The following is an 18,925-nucleotide window of genomic DNA, read 5'->3' on the forward strand; positions in this document are numbered from 1 at the left end:
AATGGTCTAACGTTTGGCAATTAAAATTCAATGCGAAGAAATGCAAAGTGATGCACTTAGGGAGTAGGACTCCAAGAGAGGCGTATGTGTTAGGCGGTGAGAGTCTGCTAGGTACGGATGGGGAGAGGGATCTTGGGGTCATAGTATCTGAGGATCTGAAGGCGATGAAACAATGTGACAAGGCGGTGGCCGTAGCTAGAAGGTTACTAGGCTGTATAGAGAGAGGTGTGACCAGCAGAAGAAAAAAGGTGTTGATGCCCCTGTACAAATCATTGGTGAGGCCCCATCTGGAGTATTGTGTTCAGTTTTGGAGGCCGTATCTTGCTAAGGATGTAAAAAGAACTGAAGCGGTGCAAAGAAAAGCTACGAGGATGGTATGGGATTTGCATTACAAGACGTATGAGGAGAGACTTGCGGACCTGAACATGTATACCCTGGAGAAAAGAAGAAACAGGGGTGATATGATACAGACGTTCAAATATTTGAAAGGTATTAATCCGCAAACAAACCTTTTCCGGAGATGGGAAGGCGGTAGAACTAGAGGACATGAAATGAGATTGAAGGGGAGCAGACTCAAGAAGAATGTCAGGAAGTATTTTTTCACGGAGAGGTTGGTGGATGCTTGGAATGCCCTCCCGCGGGAGGTGGTGGAGATGAAAACGGTAACAGAATTCAAACATGCGTGGGATAAACATAAAGGAATCCTGTGCAGAAGGAAGGGATCCTCAGGAGCTTAGCCTAGAATGGGTGGCAGAGCTGGTGGTTGGGAGGCGGGGCTAGTGCTGGGCAGACTTATACGGTCTGTGCTAGGGCTGGTGGTTGGGAGGCGGGACTAGTGCTGGGCAGACTTATACGGTCTGTGCACTGAAGAGGACAGTACAAATAAAAAAGTAGCACATATGAATTTATCTTCTTGGGCAGACTGGATGGACCATGCAGGTCTTTTTCTGCCGTCATCTACTATGTTTACTATGTTTAATCGCTTGGAACTGAGAGCGATATTTCAGGTTCTGCTGGCCTTCCACAAGACTCTGAAGGGGCTTCCTGTCCGGGTGCTGTCGAACAACACGACAGCAGTGGCATACATCAATCGTCAGGGTGGTACTCAGTGCAGGGCCCTGGCCGCGGAGGCTGCTCAGATTTTTCACTGGGCCAAGCTTCACTTGGTTCTGCTGTCTGCAGCTCACATAGCAGGTCAGAGCAACGTGCAAGTCAATTTGCTCAGCAGACATCAAATCGACCCAGTGGAATGAGAACTGGCAGAAGTTTTTTTTCAGATTTGTGCCAAATGGGGGACTCCTGGTTTGGATCTGATGGCGTCAAGTGCAAACGCCAAAGTCCCTCGCTTTTTCAGCAGAAGGAGAGATCCTTGCTCGGTGGGTTTGGATGCTCTGGCTCCACCTGGCCCTCCGGCCTCCTATATGTGTTCCCTCCTTGGCCCTTGATAAGGCGAGACCTTCTGAGGATTCGACGGCACCGAGGATGGGTGATCCTCGTCGCTCCGGATTGGCCAAGGCGTCCGTGGTATGCGGACCTTCGTCGGATGTTGGTGGAGGCTCCACTTCTGTTGCCTCTGGTGTCGAACCTGTTGGTTCAGGGGCCAGTGACTATGGAGGATCCCTGCCAATTTGGTCTTACGGCCTGGCTCTTGAGAGGGCACAATTGAGAGACAAGGGCTACTCTAACAAGGTCATCTCCACTCTCTTGCAGTCCCGCAAGTGGTCTACCTCCGCAGCTCATGCTCCTGGATTTTTTGCAGGACGGCTTACAAAAAGGCCTGGCTTACAATTCCCTTCGGGTTCAAGTGGCAGCATTGGCGTGTTTCCGAGGGAAAGTCTCTGGCTTGTCCCTTGCTGTTCATCCGGACATTGTCCGATTTCTCAGAGGGGCGCTTCGGCTCTATCCTCCTGTGCGGTCGCCATGTCCGGCCTGGAACCTGGGGCTGGTGTTGCAGGCTCTTCAGCGTTCACCTTTCGAGCCGCTTAGGCGAGCTTCTGAGAAGGATGTGACTCTCAAGACAGTCTTTTTGGTGGCCATGATATCGGGTAGACGCGTATCTGAGCTCCAGGCGCTTTCCTGTCGGGATCCTTTTCTGTAGTTCTCTGAGTCCGGGGTAACGGTACGTACAGTGCCTTCCTTCCTGCCTAAGGTGGTTTCAGCGTTTCACCTGAGCCAGCTGGTCGGCAGTGTCCCTCTTGGAGGAGCATATGGCCAAGTTCCAGGCCCAAAAGCACAGTTTGTCAAGCTTCAGCCTGCAGCTTTTGAGCTTCATGGTGATGACTCTGGAAGTGGTGCCTTGGACATGAGAGCATGTGCCCTCTTCAGTCAGTTCTCTTGTTTCGCTGAGCTCCAGTTTCTCAGGACTTCAATTGCCAGCTGCTGCTCCCTAGTGCAAGGCACAATTTGGACTTTTGGAACAGCCTGTGTCCCTCCTCTTCGGGGATCTCATTAGACTCCCTGGAGTGGGTGGTAGTTATCACTGATGCGAGTCTCCTTGGCGGGGGAGCCACTACCTGTGCTGAGTGGTACAGAGGACTTGGTTCCCACTGGAGGCCTCATGGTTGATCAACTGCCTAGAAGTCTGGTGGTGCTATGGTGGTGGCTTACATCAACAAGCGCAGATCAGTACCAGGAGCTGGGCAGTGGCTTTTGGAGGCAGCAGTCCTCTGCCATTAGGTAGAAATGAACCTGTAGTCTCTCTCAGTGGTCCATACTTCTGGCAAGGACAGTGTCCAAGCGACTTCAAACCACTCCCTGTTTGATCCAGGGGAGTAAGAGCTGTGTAGGTGGTCTTTCAGCTCATTCCGGACCAGTGGGGGCAGCCGGTGTTCGATCTGATGCCTGCAAACAGCAGTGCCAAAGCAGAGTTTTCTTGTGGTCTTGCAGGGGATAGATGCTCTTGTTCAGCCATGGCCTCTGTTGTGGCTTCTGCACAAAATTGTGCACCATCAAATGCTCCTGGTGTATCCAGATTGGGCTTGCCAGCCTTGGCATGCAAAACCTGGTCTGGCTATTGATGGCATCTGCTACCTCTTTGCAGGGGCTGTGGAGTGCTCTGGCAGGTCTGATGGAAATGGAAGATCCGGATCCCTCATGGTTTATGGTATGGCCCTTGAGAGGCAGCACTTAGCGAGGAAGGGGTTCTTGCCCACTGCAGTATCTACCTTGCTTTCTCCGAGGACAAGCAGGCTTGCATATTCTCACACATGGGTAGACGCCGATCCGCGTTGTCTGGTCCAGCAATTATGCCAAAGCAAAAAAAACCTAGAGCTTTGTGAAACGTGAGCCGCGCTCTGCTGTGCATGCGTAAGTGCTTTCCTGCCTGCCATGAGAACGCAGTCTCATTTCCGTTTTTTCTGCGTGAAGAGATGCTGTGCTTTTTGGTTTCTCTTCACACATCCAGTAAAGAGCTTTTTTTAATGCCTTTGGCCTTTCTTTTTTCTTTCAGCTTTCTTTCTTTTTTTTCTTGCTTTCTTGCTTTTCTTACATTTGTACCCCGCGCTTTCCCACTCATAGGTTCAATGCAGCTTACGTATTTTATACAGGTACTTATTTGTGCCTGGGGCAATGGAGGGTTAAGTGACTTGCCCAAAGTCACAAGGAGCTGCCTGTGCCTTCAGTGGGAATCGAACCCAGTTCCCCAAAACCTTTATTTTAATATTCTAGTTTTGCCCTCGTTTAAGTTTTTTTAAAATTTTCGTCATGGGCTGCTTTTAGGCCCTGACTCCGGTCAGGGACTCCCTTTTTTCATGCCTTCGCCCCTTTTTTCAGGCACCATTGAGCCATTTGATTTGGCCGACGGGTCTTTTTGTCATGTCCACGAACACTCCCAGTGACTTCAAGTATTGTACCCGGTGCAACCCGTCCATCTCAGGAAAGGACACCCATTCTTGTTGTCTGCAGTGTCTTGGGCCGACCATAGCTCTGCTAACTGTGTTCTCTGTCTTCCTATGAAGAGGAGGACCCAGGTTTTCCAGGAGGCTCTACGCAAAAAGATTTTTGGATCCACGTCCGGTTCTTCAGCATCGAGGTCTGAGGTGTCATGTCGAATGTCGTACTGGCATCGGGAGCATCAGTAAGCATGGCTGCTTTGCGACCTCAAGACACTGGGAGCAGTGAGGCATCAAGTGGGTCTCCACCTGTCTCGAGGCCTCCTGCTACGCAGGCCCCCCCAGGAATGTCCATCGTCTGACCTGACCCCGAGGCGATGTGAGGATTTGACGTCCTCTTCGGCACCGAGGAGCCTGGGTGACGTGCATTGGGCAAAGGCCAAGAAGCATCGTCATCGGTCATACTTGATATATGGTGCCTGGTACTCTGGGGCATCGAAGGATTTGGCACCCGAGAAGCGTCAGCAAAAGGAGGACTGCACCCCTCCGTATAGGAGGTGCTGATGCGACTATCTCCAAGCAGCTGAGATCCTGCTCTCGTATCGACCCTAGCAGTTATGTAACCTGTGCTCCAACTGGCACTCCGGCTTTCCCTGTTGTCGGCCCTCGATGATTGCATCTGGGCCTTGCTCTCTGAGCTGCTGGATGGCTTTATGCAGCGATGTGCATTGGTATTTGAGGGTCCTTGACGCCTGCCTAACTTCTGCTGTGCCCCTGCCTGGCCCATCACCTACCACCCAAGCTGGTGCCCCCTCGATGTCGGTGGAGAAAGCTTCGCCGGAGTCGAGGCAGGAGCCGGTTTCTTGATGCCGCTCTTGAGGACATGGCTCCTTGGCATCGAGGCAGGTTCGGTCTCTGACATCCCATAGGGAGATCCTGTCCTACACTGAGGAGGAGTGCTCATAGAAATCAGAGGAAGATCACAGATATGTTTCCTCAAATGAGTCTTAATGGGATCCCCTTCTGTAATCCTGTCCCTTGCCCCTGGGGAGGGGAGAACACTTCAGCCCTAGAGGCTGGAATATGAGAGACAATCAGACTTATATAGGTGCAACCAGTAAAAATCTTTATTCCTTAGCGTCCCTCCGGACCGGACCAGGATTGGACTCTTGGGTTGTGCTCGCCTACCAGCAGGTGGAGACTGAGGACTTGTATAGGTGCAACCAGTAAAAATCTTTATTGGTATCTCACTAAGCCAATACAAAATAATTGTTCTCTCTGGAACAGGTTGTCACCCAGTAGCCAGACGCACAGACTGAGTACTGCAACCTCAGTTCATGTCCTCTAGTTCTACCGGTGCAGGGCAGACTTCTACGGTCTGTGCCCTGATCGTGACTGCATAGATATGCAGGGGCTGGAGTGTAAATTTTAAGGGACTTATACATTAGCTTCAGAACTTCTAGTACAGGAACAGTGGTGGGCAGACTTTTACGGTCTATGCCCTGAGAGAGACAGGGACGAGTCAAGCTTGGGTATACATGTGGAGTATTGCATGCCATGTGGGGTGGGTTTGTCTTGTTGGGCGGACTGGGTGGACCGTTCAGGTGTTTGTCTGCCGTCATTTACTATGTTAGTATGTTACCACCTTCCCGTCATCGGAAAAGGTTCGTATGCGGATTAATACCTTTCAAATACTGTTTCTCCTTTCCTCCAAGGTATACATGTTCAAGTCGGCAAGTCTCTCCTCGTATCGTTTGCAACGCAAATCCCATACCAGCCAGACTCATATTTGGTAATATGAAAACGCCAAATCCCTAAGAGAAAAACTACACTGGCTTCCACTTAAAGAACGTATTGCATTCAAAATTTGCACACTGGTTCATAAAATTATTCACGGCGAGGCCCCGGTCTACATGACAGACCTCATAGACTTACCAACCAGGAACACAAAAAGGTCAGCATGCACATTCCTGAATTTCCACTGTCGTAGTTGCAAAGGACTAAAATATAAATTAACATATGCATCCAGCTTCTCCTACATAAGCATGCAACTATGGAATGCACTACCAAACGTCATAAAAACAATGCACGACCTAACAAACTTATGAAAATCACTAAAAACCAACCTGTTCAAGAAGGCATACCACAATGATCTGTCCTAAATACCAGATAACAAAATTTATACCAGAACTGGACAAAACTGAACCCTCTATACTTGATTGCTTAATTTACTCTTGTCACCATTGAACTTTAACGCAAAACCACTTTATTTCTCATTCTGGAAATGAACTCTCTATACCTGACTGCTTAAGTTACTCTGTCACTTATGAACTTTAATGCAATACCACTCTGTATTTTTCATTCCGGTAATGGCGATCGCCATTACGGCATAATGTAAGCCACATTGAGCCTGCATAAAGGTGGGAAAATGTGGGATACAAATGCAACAAATAATAATAATAACAATAACAACAAAACTGCTCAGCAAAACCTTCCTAGCCATCACATATGTACTATTGTAAGTTTCGTTTCTCCTAAATCATGTGATTTCTCCTAAAGGGAAATGGGACTTGATATACCGCCTTTCTGAGGTTTTTGCAACTACATTCAAAGCGGTTTACATATATTCAGGTACTTACTTTGTACCAGGGGCAATGGAGGGTTAAGTGACTTGCCCAGAGTCGCAAGGAGCTGCAGTGGGAATCGAACTCAGTTCCCCAGGATCAAAGTCCACTGCACTAACCACTAGGCTACTCCTCCACTCCTCCTAAACTAACTTGTGATCATATATGGATCTTCCTGTTTCCTTCCATTACACAATATAGTAATATATACAAAAATGGCAATTTGCTGTATTCTGCCATCCTCTCCTACTTGTGTTCACATGCACTCTTTGTGGCAATTGGCTAATTCCTTATCAGTAACGCATGATCACAGCGTGGAAAACCAGCTAACAAATAAGTAGTATGAAACACCTGGTGTCCTCCTTCTCTGAACACGTATTGCCGTTAGAATATCTTGGAGTCTGCAGAGTCCGCAATCTCTCAACACCAAGGTTGTATCCATGTGTATCTGCCATATATGGGCCGCATAGCCTCAGTTTCTCCTAAGCATCACATTGACATGTAACGTGCTTTCCATTTACTGAGAAAGCACTGTAGCTTAAATGCAGCTGCAGGAAGAAACTAAAAATAAGCTGACGACAGCAAAGCAAGGAATACTGAGGGCCATCAGAGCCATATTACAGGCCTAGTATAGGAAGGAATATACACCCTCTGAGCCCTCCCCACCACCTGAAAGGAGACCGTCTCCACTGAAGAGCCTTTCTTTCTCATCTTTTGTCAAGGAAATGGCTAAGGACATTCCATTTCCTTTGGAGGTGTAGGATGAGCCCAGGGCCAAGATGCTTGGCTCGCGCTTAACAAAGCTTTTGTTTTTTACTTTGGCAAAATTGCCGGACCGGACTACATAGATCGGCATTTGCCCATGTATGAGAATATTAAGCCTACTGTCCTCGGAGAATAACTGCTACAGGTAAGTATTTTCACTTAAGGCCTGCAAGTCCTCCACATTCCTGAGCTATGGAAGGTTTTTGAGCGCTGGTATGCGTAAATGCACGCTATCTCCCTGGAAGGTGTAAGTTCCCTGACATCCTTGGGTTTTTGCAGCATGGCTTTGATTAGGGGCTAGTGCTGAGCTCTTCGAAAGTTCAACTAGTGGCCTCCAGTTTTTGGGGTAAGATATTGGACTTTTCCCTAGCTGCGCATGGGGATGTTGCAAACATTTTGGAGGGGGTGCTCATCTGCGCCATTTCTTTCCTCATGGAATCTGAATTTGGTGCTCACTGTGCTCTCTACAATCCCTTTTGAACCCCTAAGGGGAGCTTCAATTAAGGACCTCACTCTGAAGGTGGTCTTCCTTGTAGCGATTTGCCTTGGCTAAGAGTGTTCTGGGACCCTTACCTCTCCTTTTCAGAGGATTCTGTTTCCATTCACACTATTCTCTCCTCTCCTTTCTTCCCTAGGTGATCCTTTCATGTGAATCAGGAGGTGTGTTTGCCCTCCTTTGTGAAGGGGGGTTAAGACACTTTGGGTTGGAGGAGGCTTCACAAACTGGATGCCTGCAGGGTTCTGCTCAGATACTTGCAAGTGATGAATGCATTTTGTTTCCTAGATCATCTTTGTTCTCTTCTGTGGCCCTCAAAAGGATTAGGTGGCATTCAAAGCCTCAATTGCAAGATGGATCAAGGCAGCCATTCAGGCTGCTTACATTTATAGGGATATGAAAGAGTCATCTGGGTCGAGAGCTCACTGATCTCAGACATCCTCCTGGACAGTTTCTCTAAACGATATGTCATGTGATGATGTGGTCATCGCTCCATTCTTTTGTGAAGCATTACAGGTTGGATGTGCTGGCCCGAGCCCGTTCAGACTTTGGAATAGCCGTCATTCAGGGCACCTTGTTTTTCTCTGTCCACTTAGCCTGTTTGGGTACATTTTGCAAGTTAAGGACAGTATAGCCCAGACAGCGAGGAAGGTAAAACTGTCATTCCTGTTAGTTTTCCTTTATTTATTTATTTTAATAATATTTTTATTAAAGGTTTCAAATATAAGCAACAATCGAACAAGTAGCAATTATGACAATAACTGAAGTGCCTTTGGAACCCAACCCCCACCCTACCCTCCCCTTCCCCCAACCCCGCTCACTAAACTTATAATCCAGATGCTGGCCAATCTCCAACTTTTCCGAAGCGTACAATCTCACTAGTGAATTAAATCGGTGGTACCATCAGCCTAGGGACATCAAGATAGATCCCTGCGTGGGATCTCCATGTGATATACTTGTCCCATTGCCTGTAAAATTGTATAATGTGACCAGCTCTTATAGCAGTCATTTTTGACATCTGATATAAATGATCCATCTTGTGGATAGCCTTCAACACCGGAGGCGGAAGGGGGTTCTTCCAGGCAGATGCCAGAGTAATTTTCCCCGCTACAAACAACACTGAGGCTAGGCGATGTGTAGTCGGGGGGAACTCCAATGGGGCGAAAGTGCAGGAGGCAGGTCTCTGCTGTGGCGGGGTAGCGCACGTCAATAATTTGGCTAAGTATATTCAGTAACTGCCCAATGGATCTGTATCTTAGGACATATCCACCAAATATGAAACTTGTCTTCCACTTCTGCACAGCCCATCCAGCATCGGCCAGATCCATTTTTGCTAATCTATTGGGGAGTGAAATACCATCGCTATAGTATTTTGTAACCATTTTCAGTTAAGGAACTGGAAACAGAGACCCTCAACATGTATCCCAAAGCCCTCTCCCAGCATTTGAATTCATAGCTAGCCCCCAGACCTCCCTCCCATCACTGAATATATTGCAGTACAGGGGTGTGATAAGAGAGTAGGGCAGCGTATATACGGGAAACATCCCCTATAGTTTCTCCCCCTCTGAGAGCACATTGCAGAGCCGTGTCGTCTAGAGCCAACTTCTCTTTGGCTCTATGACTAATATAATCCCGTATCTGATTATAATGAAACAAATGATGTGCTGGTAAACCAAATTCCTCTTGGAGATTATTGAACGGCACCACTATCCCCCTTCTCTCAAATCTGACCTAATTGGATAAGGCCCTTCCGTTCCCATATTTTATAAACATTATCTTCTCCATCGAAAGGAATATTGTTGTCGAAGGGCGCCATAGCCTCAGTTGTTAAAGACCCATAATCTCAGATTTATCCATATTAATCTGAAATCCACCCATATTGGTGAAGGCTCTGTATAGTTTTCCTTTTCTTACTGTCTGTACTGTCCTGGGGACCCTCCCTCAGAAAACTAAAGCCCAGGGTGTATTTTACAAAAGGGACCTTCTGCTTTGCCAGATGCATACTGAAGTTTTCCACCAAGCACCAGCAGATTATACTGATGAGGTCACTGGAAAAGCTGAGTTTTGCTAGTAGGAGGGGGATAACACTGCTTGTTCAGGGTGGTATGGCCTGACTGAAGCAAAGGAAATTAACAGGTATGACGCAATTTACCTTCTGAGAACATCATCACTTGCAAAGAAAAAAAGAGCTTGCTTTGTTTTCATCTGCCACTGGTTGATTCTACTGCCATCCCACATAGAAGTTGTAGCTTGTTTTTAATTTCATATTTGCTCTTTAAGAGGAGCAATTGTGGAAAATGAGTTGCTAAAGGACAGGAAGAGGGAATGTTATTCTTTAGTTGTCCTAATTCTTCACTATATAATACTGCATGTTTCACTTGTGCTTCCATGCTTCTAGATGTGATTTTTGAATAGTTGTAGTAACAGATACATACTAGCTTGGCAGAGTTTTAATCTTTAGAACTGTAAACTAGACTGGGATGAATACAGTACTAAACCAGTTTAATATTGTCAAATTTTTATTGACTTTTCTCCCCTTTTGTTTAGAGGGAAGTTAGGCAGCAGCTGGCAGAAAAAGATAAAGCCGGAGAGCTTAAAGTTGTCAATGGAACAGCATCCCAGCCACCATCAAAACGCAAGCGCCGTTGGGATCAGACAGCTGACCAGACACCTGGCTCCACCCCAAAGAAAATATCCAGCTGGGATCAAGCCGAGGTCGTTGTAATTATTCCTATGTCTTTTTTGCTGTGGAGCTAGAGAGAAACCTGAAAGAATAAAACTTTGGAAATATGCCCCTTCCTGAATTTTGTTTCCCATTCTTCAACCAGTTTTCATTAAAGTAAAAGAGAGGGAAAAGAGCAGAACAGAGAGAAACAAGCTAAACCTTTTGGGGGTAGATTTTTAAGTAGTTCCCAATGCATTTTTATTTGTGGGTGGGTGAACGACATTTGAACTGACAAAAAGGAGGCATGCACACTCGAAAGGAAAACAAGAATAAAGATAAAAACAAAACAGATTAAAGGAGCTCTGTTAAATAATTTATTGGTAACATAGAATCCGACATGTTTTGCCATAAGGTTGCATTGGGGTAATTGTAGAACAAATGTAACTAACATAAAAAAACAAGACATTAAATATAATTATAGAGCCTAACATATGGACATTTAAAATGTAAGTATATAATCCATAAAATTAAAATGGATATATTTCTAATTTATTGATTCTTTAGCAGATGTAATATGAGGTCAGTTTTACTTCTTTCTGTTATCCATATCATGTTCTAGATGCTGAAATGACCACAATAAACTTTTTTTTTTTTAAATAAAAATAGGTGAGAACAATTTAGTTAAATTATAAAGGAAATGTAATTGTATTTGTGTATTGAATACATTTGTTACCCATTTTAATAGTATCTTACAGAGCTATAATATATTTATCTGTATATTTTATAGCTGGTTTAATTGTAAAACTTCCAAAAAATATTTAACCAGCTTTTTAGGTAAAATATGTGGGACCCATGGAAAATTCAAGTGTCTCAAATTTGGTACTTCAAATAGAATTTTCTAAAGATTCCATCTTAGATACAAGTCTAGATATATTCTTAATAAACTCAGTTTGAACCAATTGTATTTGAATAATTATCAATTGAATAGTTTTAAAGTTGTTAGCCAGAACTCTAAGGTTTAATATTTCAGTATCCTGTTGATTTACCCTATTTTCCAAAGCTTTTATTTAAGAGTCCAGTGTAACTGATAATATAGTCTTTTCCAAATCAGAAATAGCCATGTGGTATCTAAAGTATATTTATTGGTTTCTGCAATAATCTCTCTGGAAGGTCTAGGGAAGTATAGTCCTTATCAGGCCTCCTACCTCAACTCCATTTTTGGTTCCCAAAGAGAGTGGGTTTGGGGCACCACCAGTAACGAGACGTTACAAAGTCTCTGTGCCTGTTGTATAGAGCTGTTTGATTTTTCAGATCAGTCAGCTTTGTATAACATTCCTTTTGTTATTTAGTAGGGCAATTAGTTTGCTTGTGTCTTGGTTTTCTCACAGACTGTAGGCAGGCTTGCTTAACCCTGGTAATGGGCTATAAACTTTAAAAGTGTCTGTGTCAAACAGGCGTTTAACATAACACAGGGACATTTTCAGTGAAGGACCACAATGGGTGATAGGTAAAGAGGTTTCAAAGGGCAAATGATGAATATTTGAGAAAAATACCAAAGAAACAGAATATGTGAAGGTGACCTTAGAGGTCAGAGTTGAAGAATACCAGATAAGTAAGAGAGAAAATATAAGGCATTAAGTGATTGGACAAATTAAGCTTCAGTAGTCTGACAGCTTCCGAAGGGAAAACAGAGAGAGAGAGAGTGATTTTATTTTCCTTATACTAAAATTTGGACTGATATAGATAAGAATTCAATTTTCTGTAATACTGGGATAAAATAATTTTTATTGTAACCATTTATTTACTCTAATAAAATTTAACATTATTATAAAAGAGAACTGAACTCTTCCAACTGTTTTCCCTTTGTTAGAAAGGCTTGCTTTTTCTAGTCTCTTCTGTTCAGCTCCCTTTAGAGGCAAGAAGGGAGTGCCTTATAAACACTGTCTGACATGTGATGATCCTTACTAGGTCAACACTTTGGCCCAGAATACTCTCCTGTTGCCCAGAAGCCCATTCATCAGGCATCAGGACATTTGAGCAGGAGAACTCACTGTCCTTGACTGCAACAGCGGGGTTCTTTTCATCCAGGCTCAATGTAACCTCGACCTGTGGGAGCGTGTCTCAAAAAATTAAAATGTAATATGTTGGTGATTTATAAGCACATTCCTTAGCATGTACAATAAATCAGTCCAGAACTTGTGTGTTATGTCCATCTACCAGCAGATGGAAATAGAGTACAAAATTGATCTCTGCCATATAGAATGCTGTGCACCTGCTACTAATCAGTATTTCTCTACCTCCATGAAGTGGTAAACTGCTTTAACTGCTTTTGGTGCAGCTTTTTGACTTTTCTGTGGAGAAGACTGAACTAGAAACAAAAAACCAAAACAAAAAAAAAGCCATAGCAGCTCATTTGTGAGAGCTATTTGTTGGTGTTTCAGCAGTTTCTCTTATTTGAATTGGGTTTGCATGTCTTGTTGTTGCAGTTCACACACTCTAAGTCTTCGCTTTTTATTGTACCATGGCCATTGAATTATGTTGGCCAGCTTCTGTGAGCATTTTTTAAGAAGTAGATCCACTTGATAGAACCTTCTTTGTATATGGTACATACAGTGCTTTGTATGTTGGTAGCACTGTAGAATTTAGTTGTAGTAAGTCATAATTTTCTGTGAAACTTGTACATGGTGGATTGCACAGCATCTTCAGCATCATGTAAATAGTATTAGACTTCCCACTGTGATACCATTAGAGTCTTGTACTTATCAAGGATAAGGATTAATTTTTTTCCTTTTGCTTTTTTCAGACTCCTGGGCACACACCTTCTCTCAGGTGGGATGAAACTCCTGGACGGGCAAAAGGAAGTGAAACTCCTGGTGCAACACCAGGCTCAAAGATTTGGGATCCAACCCCTAGTCATACCCCAGCAGGAGCTGCTACTCCTGGTCGTGGTGATACACCTGGTCACGCAACACCAGGTCATGGAGGTGCAACCTCAAGTGCACGTAAAAATAGGTGGGATGAGACCCCCAAGACAGAAAGAGGTATGCTGAACAGAATGCTGTTTGAATTGAATAGCATGCATGCTCTTCTGCCAATTCACGTTTTCTACGTTCGCTTAAATGTACAAAACTTAAATATAAGTTTTTAGTGCTGTAAAATCTTCACTAACCATGCTAGCTTACCTAACAGAAAGTTTAGTGTATTTATTCAATTCATAAGGCATATTTACAATAAAGTTTAAGGCATTGTTCACATTTAAAAAGGTCTGTTATATATTTTTTTAGTGTCATCTTTACTGCATATTTACATTATGAACTAGCTTTATTATCAAGTTAACACATCTTAGTAAAGAAGTTCCACTGCATATTTACATTATGAACTAGCTTTATTATCAAGTTAACACATCTTAGTAAAGAAGTTCCACTGCATAAAATGGGACCTATGATACATGTTAACATAGATGTGCAATTTAGTAATGCTAGCCCTATGTATATAAACAGAAGATAAACTACCTAACACCCGTTTCAAATTGTGATTATTTTTCCTGCTTTGAGCATTTTGTTCTGGTTTCAGATACTCCGGGACACGGCAGCGGATGGGCTGAGACACCTCGCACAGATCGTGGTGTTGATTCCATTGGTGAGACACCAACTCCTGGAGCAAGTAAACGCAAATCACGTTGGGATGAAACACCAGCTAGCCAGATGGGAGGCAGCACTCCAGTTTTGACACCTGGCAAAACTCCAATTGGTACCCCAGCCATGAACATGGCTACCCCTACTCCAGGTAAGCACAGATCTTTTACATAGTAGATCAAGTTTTGGGCAAAACTGGAGGGAGTGAAACATTTTAACATTCTGACCATTGTGGTTTTTCGAGTTTAATATGAGTTGGCTTTATAAATTGTAGATAGCCATTAGTCCAGCCCAGCAACAGCTTGTAGGTTAAGCTATATATCTGCCTCTTGTCTGGACTTGTACCTAGCCTATTTTCTGAAGGTACTGACAATAGTACAGACTTGGTTTAGTAGACTAGGAAGCATAATTGTTCCTGAACTTTTATTTCATGTGGAAGCAGAACGTGTGCGACAATCGGGCCATGTGTTAAGTGTTGCTTATGTACTGTTGAGTTTGACTTTTTACAATTTTATCTCCTTAATATAGGTCACATAATGAGCATGACCCCTGAACAACTTCAGGCTTGGCGATGGGAAAGAGAAATTGATGAGCGGAACCGTCCCCTCTCTGATGAAGAGTTGGATGCCATGTTTCCAGAAGGATATAAGGTATGATAAGGGTATTCAGAACTGAACCAGGCTGCCTGCAGGTTCATCACTTTTCAAGATAAAAGTAACTTTTAAGCCATTAGCTACCATTAACCCAAAACATAATGGTATGAATGAGTTTCAGCTAGCATTATATGATTGATTACACTATATTGTAAAACAATGACTAAAAATGTGGCTTGCTCAGGGGAGGGGTTAAATTGCTAACCACATGTTCTGTAATACTTGTTTAATGTAGACCCTTTTCCCCTTTGTTACATAGAAACAGAGAAAAATGTAGTCAAATAAAAGACCATATGGCCTATCCAGTCTGCTCATCCACTCTCCTTATCACTCAAAGATACTATGTTTTGTCCCAAGCTCTCTTGAATTCAGCTACTGTTTGCATCTCCACCAATTTCACCGGGAGTCTGTTCCACGGATTCACCACCCTTTCTGAGACTAAGTATTTCTTCAGGTTACATCTGAGTCTTATCTCTTTTCACCTTCATCCTATGTCCCCGCGTTCCAGAGCTTCCTTTCAATTGAGACTCGCCTCCTATGCATTAGTGCTGCATAGATATTTAAATGTCTCTATCATATCTCCCCTCTCCTGCCTTTCTTCTAAAGTATGCATACTGAGATCTTTAAGTCTGTCCCCATGTGTTTTATGACCAAGACCACTGACCATTTTAGTAGCTGCCCTCTGGACCAACTCCATCCTGTTTATATCTTTTTGAAGGTGCGGCCTCCAGAATTGTATACAGTATTCTAAGTGAGGTCACACCAGAGTCTTAAGGGGCATCATCACCTGCTTTTTCCTGTTGTTGCATTCCTCTCCCTGTGCACACAGCATACTTCTGTCTTGCACCTTTGCCTTTTTTTTACTTGTTTGGCCACCTTAAGATTATCACATATGATCTCACCTAAGTCCTGCCCTTGCATTGCTCCTCTTTTGTGCATAAACGTTCTTTAAAGATTTGCAGTTTACAAAGAGATGGACACAGCATATGGAAATAATAAAGTGCCAGCAAGATCCAAAATAAGTACAATAGTGTGGGCAACATTTATTTTGTCTTGTTGAGCTCATTCTATATCTGTGGAAGGTTTTTGTCATTTACAGCCATTGACAAAGTTAAAGTGGAGGTTTTTTTTTTTTCTGACTGATGATTGAAAAGAGCCTACTACTATTCTAAAGGTGTTAGCCTTACAAATAGGAGTGACTCTGATATTCACTGAAGTCTTTTTTTTTTTTTCTCTCTACTTTATACACATATTGTTATATACATATACGTCTGGTTTAAGAAATAAATGACAACCCTAGAGATATAGAATACGTTTTAAGGAGATATGATATAGTCCCATTCCCCCATGTGGAATCAACTAGATCCAGAGTATTGCAGGTGTAGAACTCTAGATAAATGAACCCGCAAATCACCCTTTGGGTGGGACCTATCCAAGACTGGGTCATATACCATGTTAAAATCACCACCTATAACAATATTAGCATAAGGTAGCAAAACATTAAGCAATCTAGTGAAAAAATCTTTATCATAAGTATTAGGTGCATATACATTTCATAAAATCGTAGGGTGTTTAATAGTCACTTTGGCCAACACAAAGCAGCCCTCAGGGCCCTGAACCACTGAATGTATCTGGACATCCAAAGATTTTTGAAACAGTATAAGGGTTCTAGCTTTCCGCCAAATGACAGAGGACTCCACAAGAGAGCCCACCCACCATTTCTTGAACTTCTCATGTTCTGATGAGAAAGATGGGCCTCTTGCAACATTGCAATGACCACTTGACACCTATGTAAACATTTCAAAATCTTTTGACTTTTAATAGAAGTTACCTGCCCCCACGTTCCAGGAGGATAATTTAATAGAACTCGTGAGCCAGTCATCTGGGGCATGTAAAAACACAAGAAAAAATTCGGAATCTTTTTAAAGTTTAAGGGCCCTTCCAGCCAGCGGCTCCTCCACCCCACATAACAGAGCTGAAAAAGGAATACCCAGTATATTCCAGCTCCCCGGAGCCTATACAGATGTTATGTAAAACAAAGAAGAACCAAGAAAAAATTTTTTTTTTTAAAAGTCCCACCAAACGTCCTGAGATCTAAAGATATCAAAAAAGACTGACCAAAAAGAAAAAAACAAACAAAAAAAACCAGCCCCCCTCCCCGTCCTTTTTTCCCTTCCATGAAAGCATAAACTAACAGTCCTACCATTAAGGACAAAGGTCTGTGTGAAAAACAAATCCTCCCATCCCCTATCCTCCTTAAAAAAAAAAAAAAAAAAAAAAAAAAAACCCCAAAGATTAAACCATCCAAACTGTAAGTCCCACCTGAAGAAAGGAAGCACAAGTTGGCAACACATTACAGAACAATACATATATATTTGAAGCAGCCAACCCCCCCCCCCCCCCCAACTGGAGGAGAAAAGACAGCAAAATCAAAAGCATACAAGTGAGATAACAAGACTCCCCAATAATATAAGCAGTCCTTATATCAACAAAAAGGAAGCCCAGTAGAATACAGAATAAAAACATAAAAATCAGGCAGACAGCCTAGAACAGCCCCCGATCAAGTTACATGCAGACACACCAGGACTGCAAACAGTTAAAAAAAGAAAAAAAAAAAAAAAATAGTCAAGGTACAAATTTCACACAAGTAAACGCTAAGTATCCAAGCAAACAGTTTGTACCGGCAGAATAGATGATGGTTATACCAAAAATGAATCAAAAGATGGAATAACAATGTTATGTCATATCCAAATAAGTTAAGATCAAAGGAACATGCAGGTCTGAGCCAAAGCTGTTAAGCATTCCTCAAGGTGGCGTCATAAAAGGGAGCAGCACAAGAGAAAAAAAGCTAGGTCCTTAACAGATGATTTGAAGATCTGAAGAACCTCAATTTTGGCTGGTCAAAGGCTTCCACAAGCCTATAGATGAATCTAAGTACGTAGCTAGGAACCAGTTTCAGTGATGCATGTTGTCTCCAGTAGTCTTTCAGCAAACTGAAGATCCTCAGCAGTCAGAGAAAAAAAAAAAAAAGTGTCTTACTTGCATGTTGAACCCGGAGTTTGGCTAGGTACATTTAATGTAGAAATCATTCTTTTCTGGTACAAGAGGGAACGAGCTGGAACAAATTTCTTCCTGCAGGCCGCTACTGAAGCTGAGAAGTCTTGGAAACATAACACCTTGTTATTGTCATAAGTAAGCGGGCCTGAAGATCTCATGGCATGGAGAATCTCCTACTTGTGAGTATAATTCAATATTTTCAAGATGACCGTGCGGGGACGTCTGTCCAGTGGTTTAATCTGTGCCCAGCCTGTGCGCCCGCTCAATTCTTAAAGGGCCCTTTTAATTCCTGTGATGATTTCTCAAGGAACTGTAGTTTCAAATCTTTAATTGATTCAAGAATTCCGATCAACCGAAGATTACACCACTGGGAGTGGTTCTCTGTCATCCACCTTTTCTTCCAGCTTGTCCAGCTTAGATTGCAGGTTGATTTGTTGAGCTCTTGTTGCTGAAGCTTGTCTTCAACGTCTGATAAATGTTGTTGACACTGGGCAAAATCATTGTGCAGCTTCTCCATCTGCACATCTACAGAGCCCAGTTTTATAGAAATCTCCCATTGTAATTTAATAGGAGAGAGCAAGAGCTTCACCAGTCCACGCACAATCTTTTTTTTCTTTCGCGGAATTTTTGAAGCCATCTGTGCTGGTAAGGGTCAAAGTGCACACCACAGAGAACTAGGCATCTTCGCAAAACAATAAACTCACCCAAGGTGGAAAAATGCGGATAGAGGAAGTTGATGTTACCATCTGGGCTTGGGAGCTGTTGTCATAGACGCCTGCTCTCTAGCGCGGCATCATGTGACCCCCCCCCCCCCCCCACCCCTTACAGTACAAGTTATATTGTGATATTTGTTTGGAGGAGGTCTGCCAGCAGTAGTGTGTCTGACCATTGCACTGGTATTTATTAATTTGGTAGTAGTGAATATCTAGTGCTAGTTATCAGTTATACACTGGGTACACTGCATGATTTGGACAATTGTTTTGGTAACAATACAACTAATCATTGAGAGAGAATAATTGTGGACAAATTGTATTATGCATGAACCTTTGTGTAGATGTCATATGCAATGTGCGCAATAGAAACACCTCAAAATTGTTGTCTAATGCTATAATCTTATTGAAAAGAAGGGTATTATAAAAGATAAACGTTGCAGGGGGCGTGTCAAGATGGCGCCGTGAGCGGTGGTGTAGCAAGTGAGCT

The 18,925-nt window shown here is 43.2% G+C and overlaps 1 protein-coding gene across 4 annotated transcripts in view; it reads left to right on the forward strand.

The window, feature by feature from the left end:
* The window catches only part of SF3B1 (splicing factor 3b subunit 1), a 189,707-nt gene that overhangs the window by 39,726 nt on the left and 131,056 nt on the right, over positions 1 to 18,925 (forward strand). For 3 of the 4 annotated variants that reach the window (XM_030209807.1, XM_030209806.1, XM_030209808.1), the window contains 4 exons: positions 10,263 to 10,433; positions 13,184 to 13,421; positions 13,954 to 14,166; positions 14,544 to 14,665. In XM_030209807.1, coding sequence (XP_030065667.1) covers positions 10,263 to 10,433; positions 13,184 to 13,421; positions 13,954 to 14,166; positions 14,544 to 14,665 — 744 coding nt within the window. Of the gene's footprint in view, positions 1 to 10,262; positions 10,434 to 13,183; positions 13,422 to 13,953; positions 14,167 to 14,543; positions 14,666 to 18,925 lie in introns of those variants that run through there. The other variant, XR_003942841.1, reaches the window with a different exon arrangement.

The sequence above is a fragment of the Microcaecilia unicolor genome, chromosome 7 (assembly GCF_901765095.1).
Source record: "Microcaecilia unicolor chromosome 7, aMicUni1.1, whole genome shotgun sequence".
Lineage (NCBI taxonomy): Eukaryota > Metazoa > Chordata > Amphibia > Gymnophiona > Siphonopidae > Microcaecilia > Microcaecilia unicolor.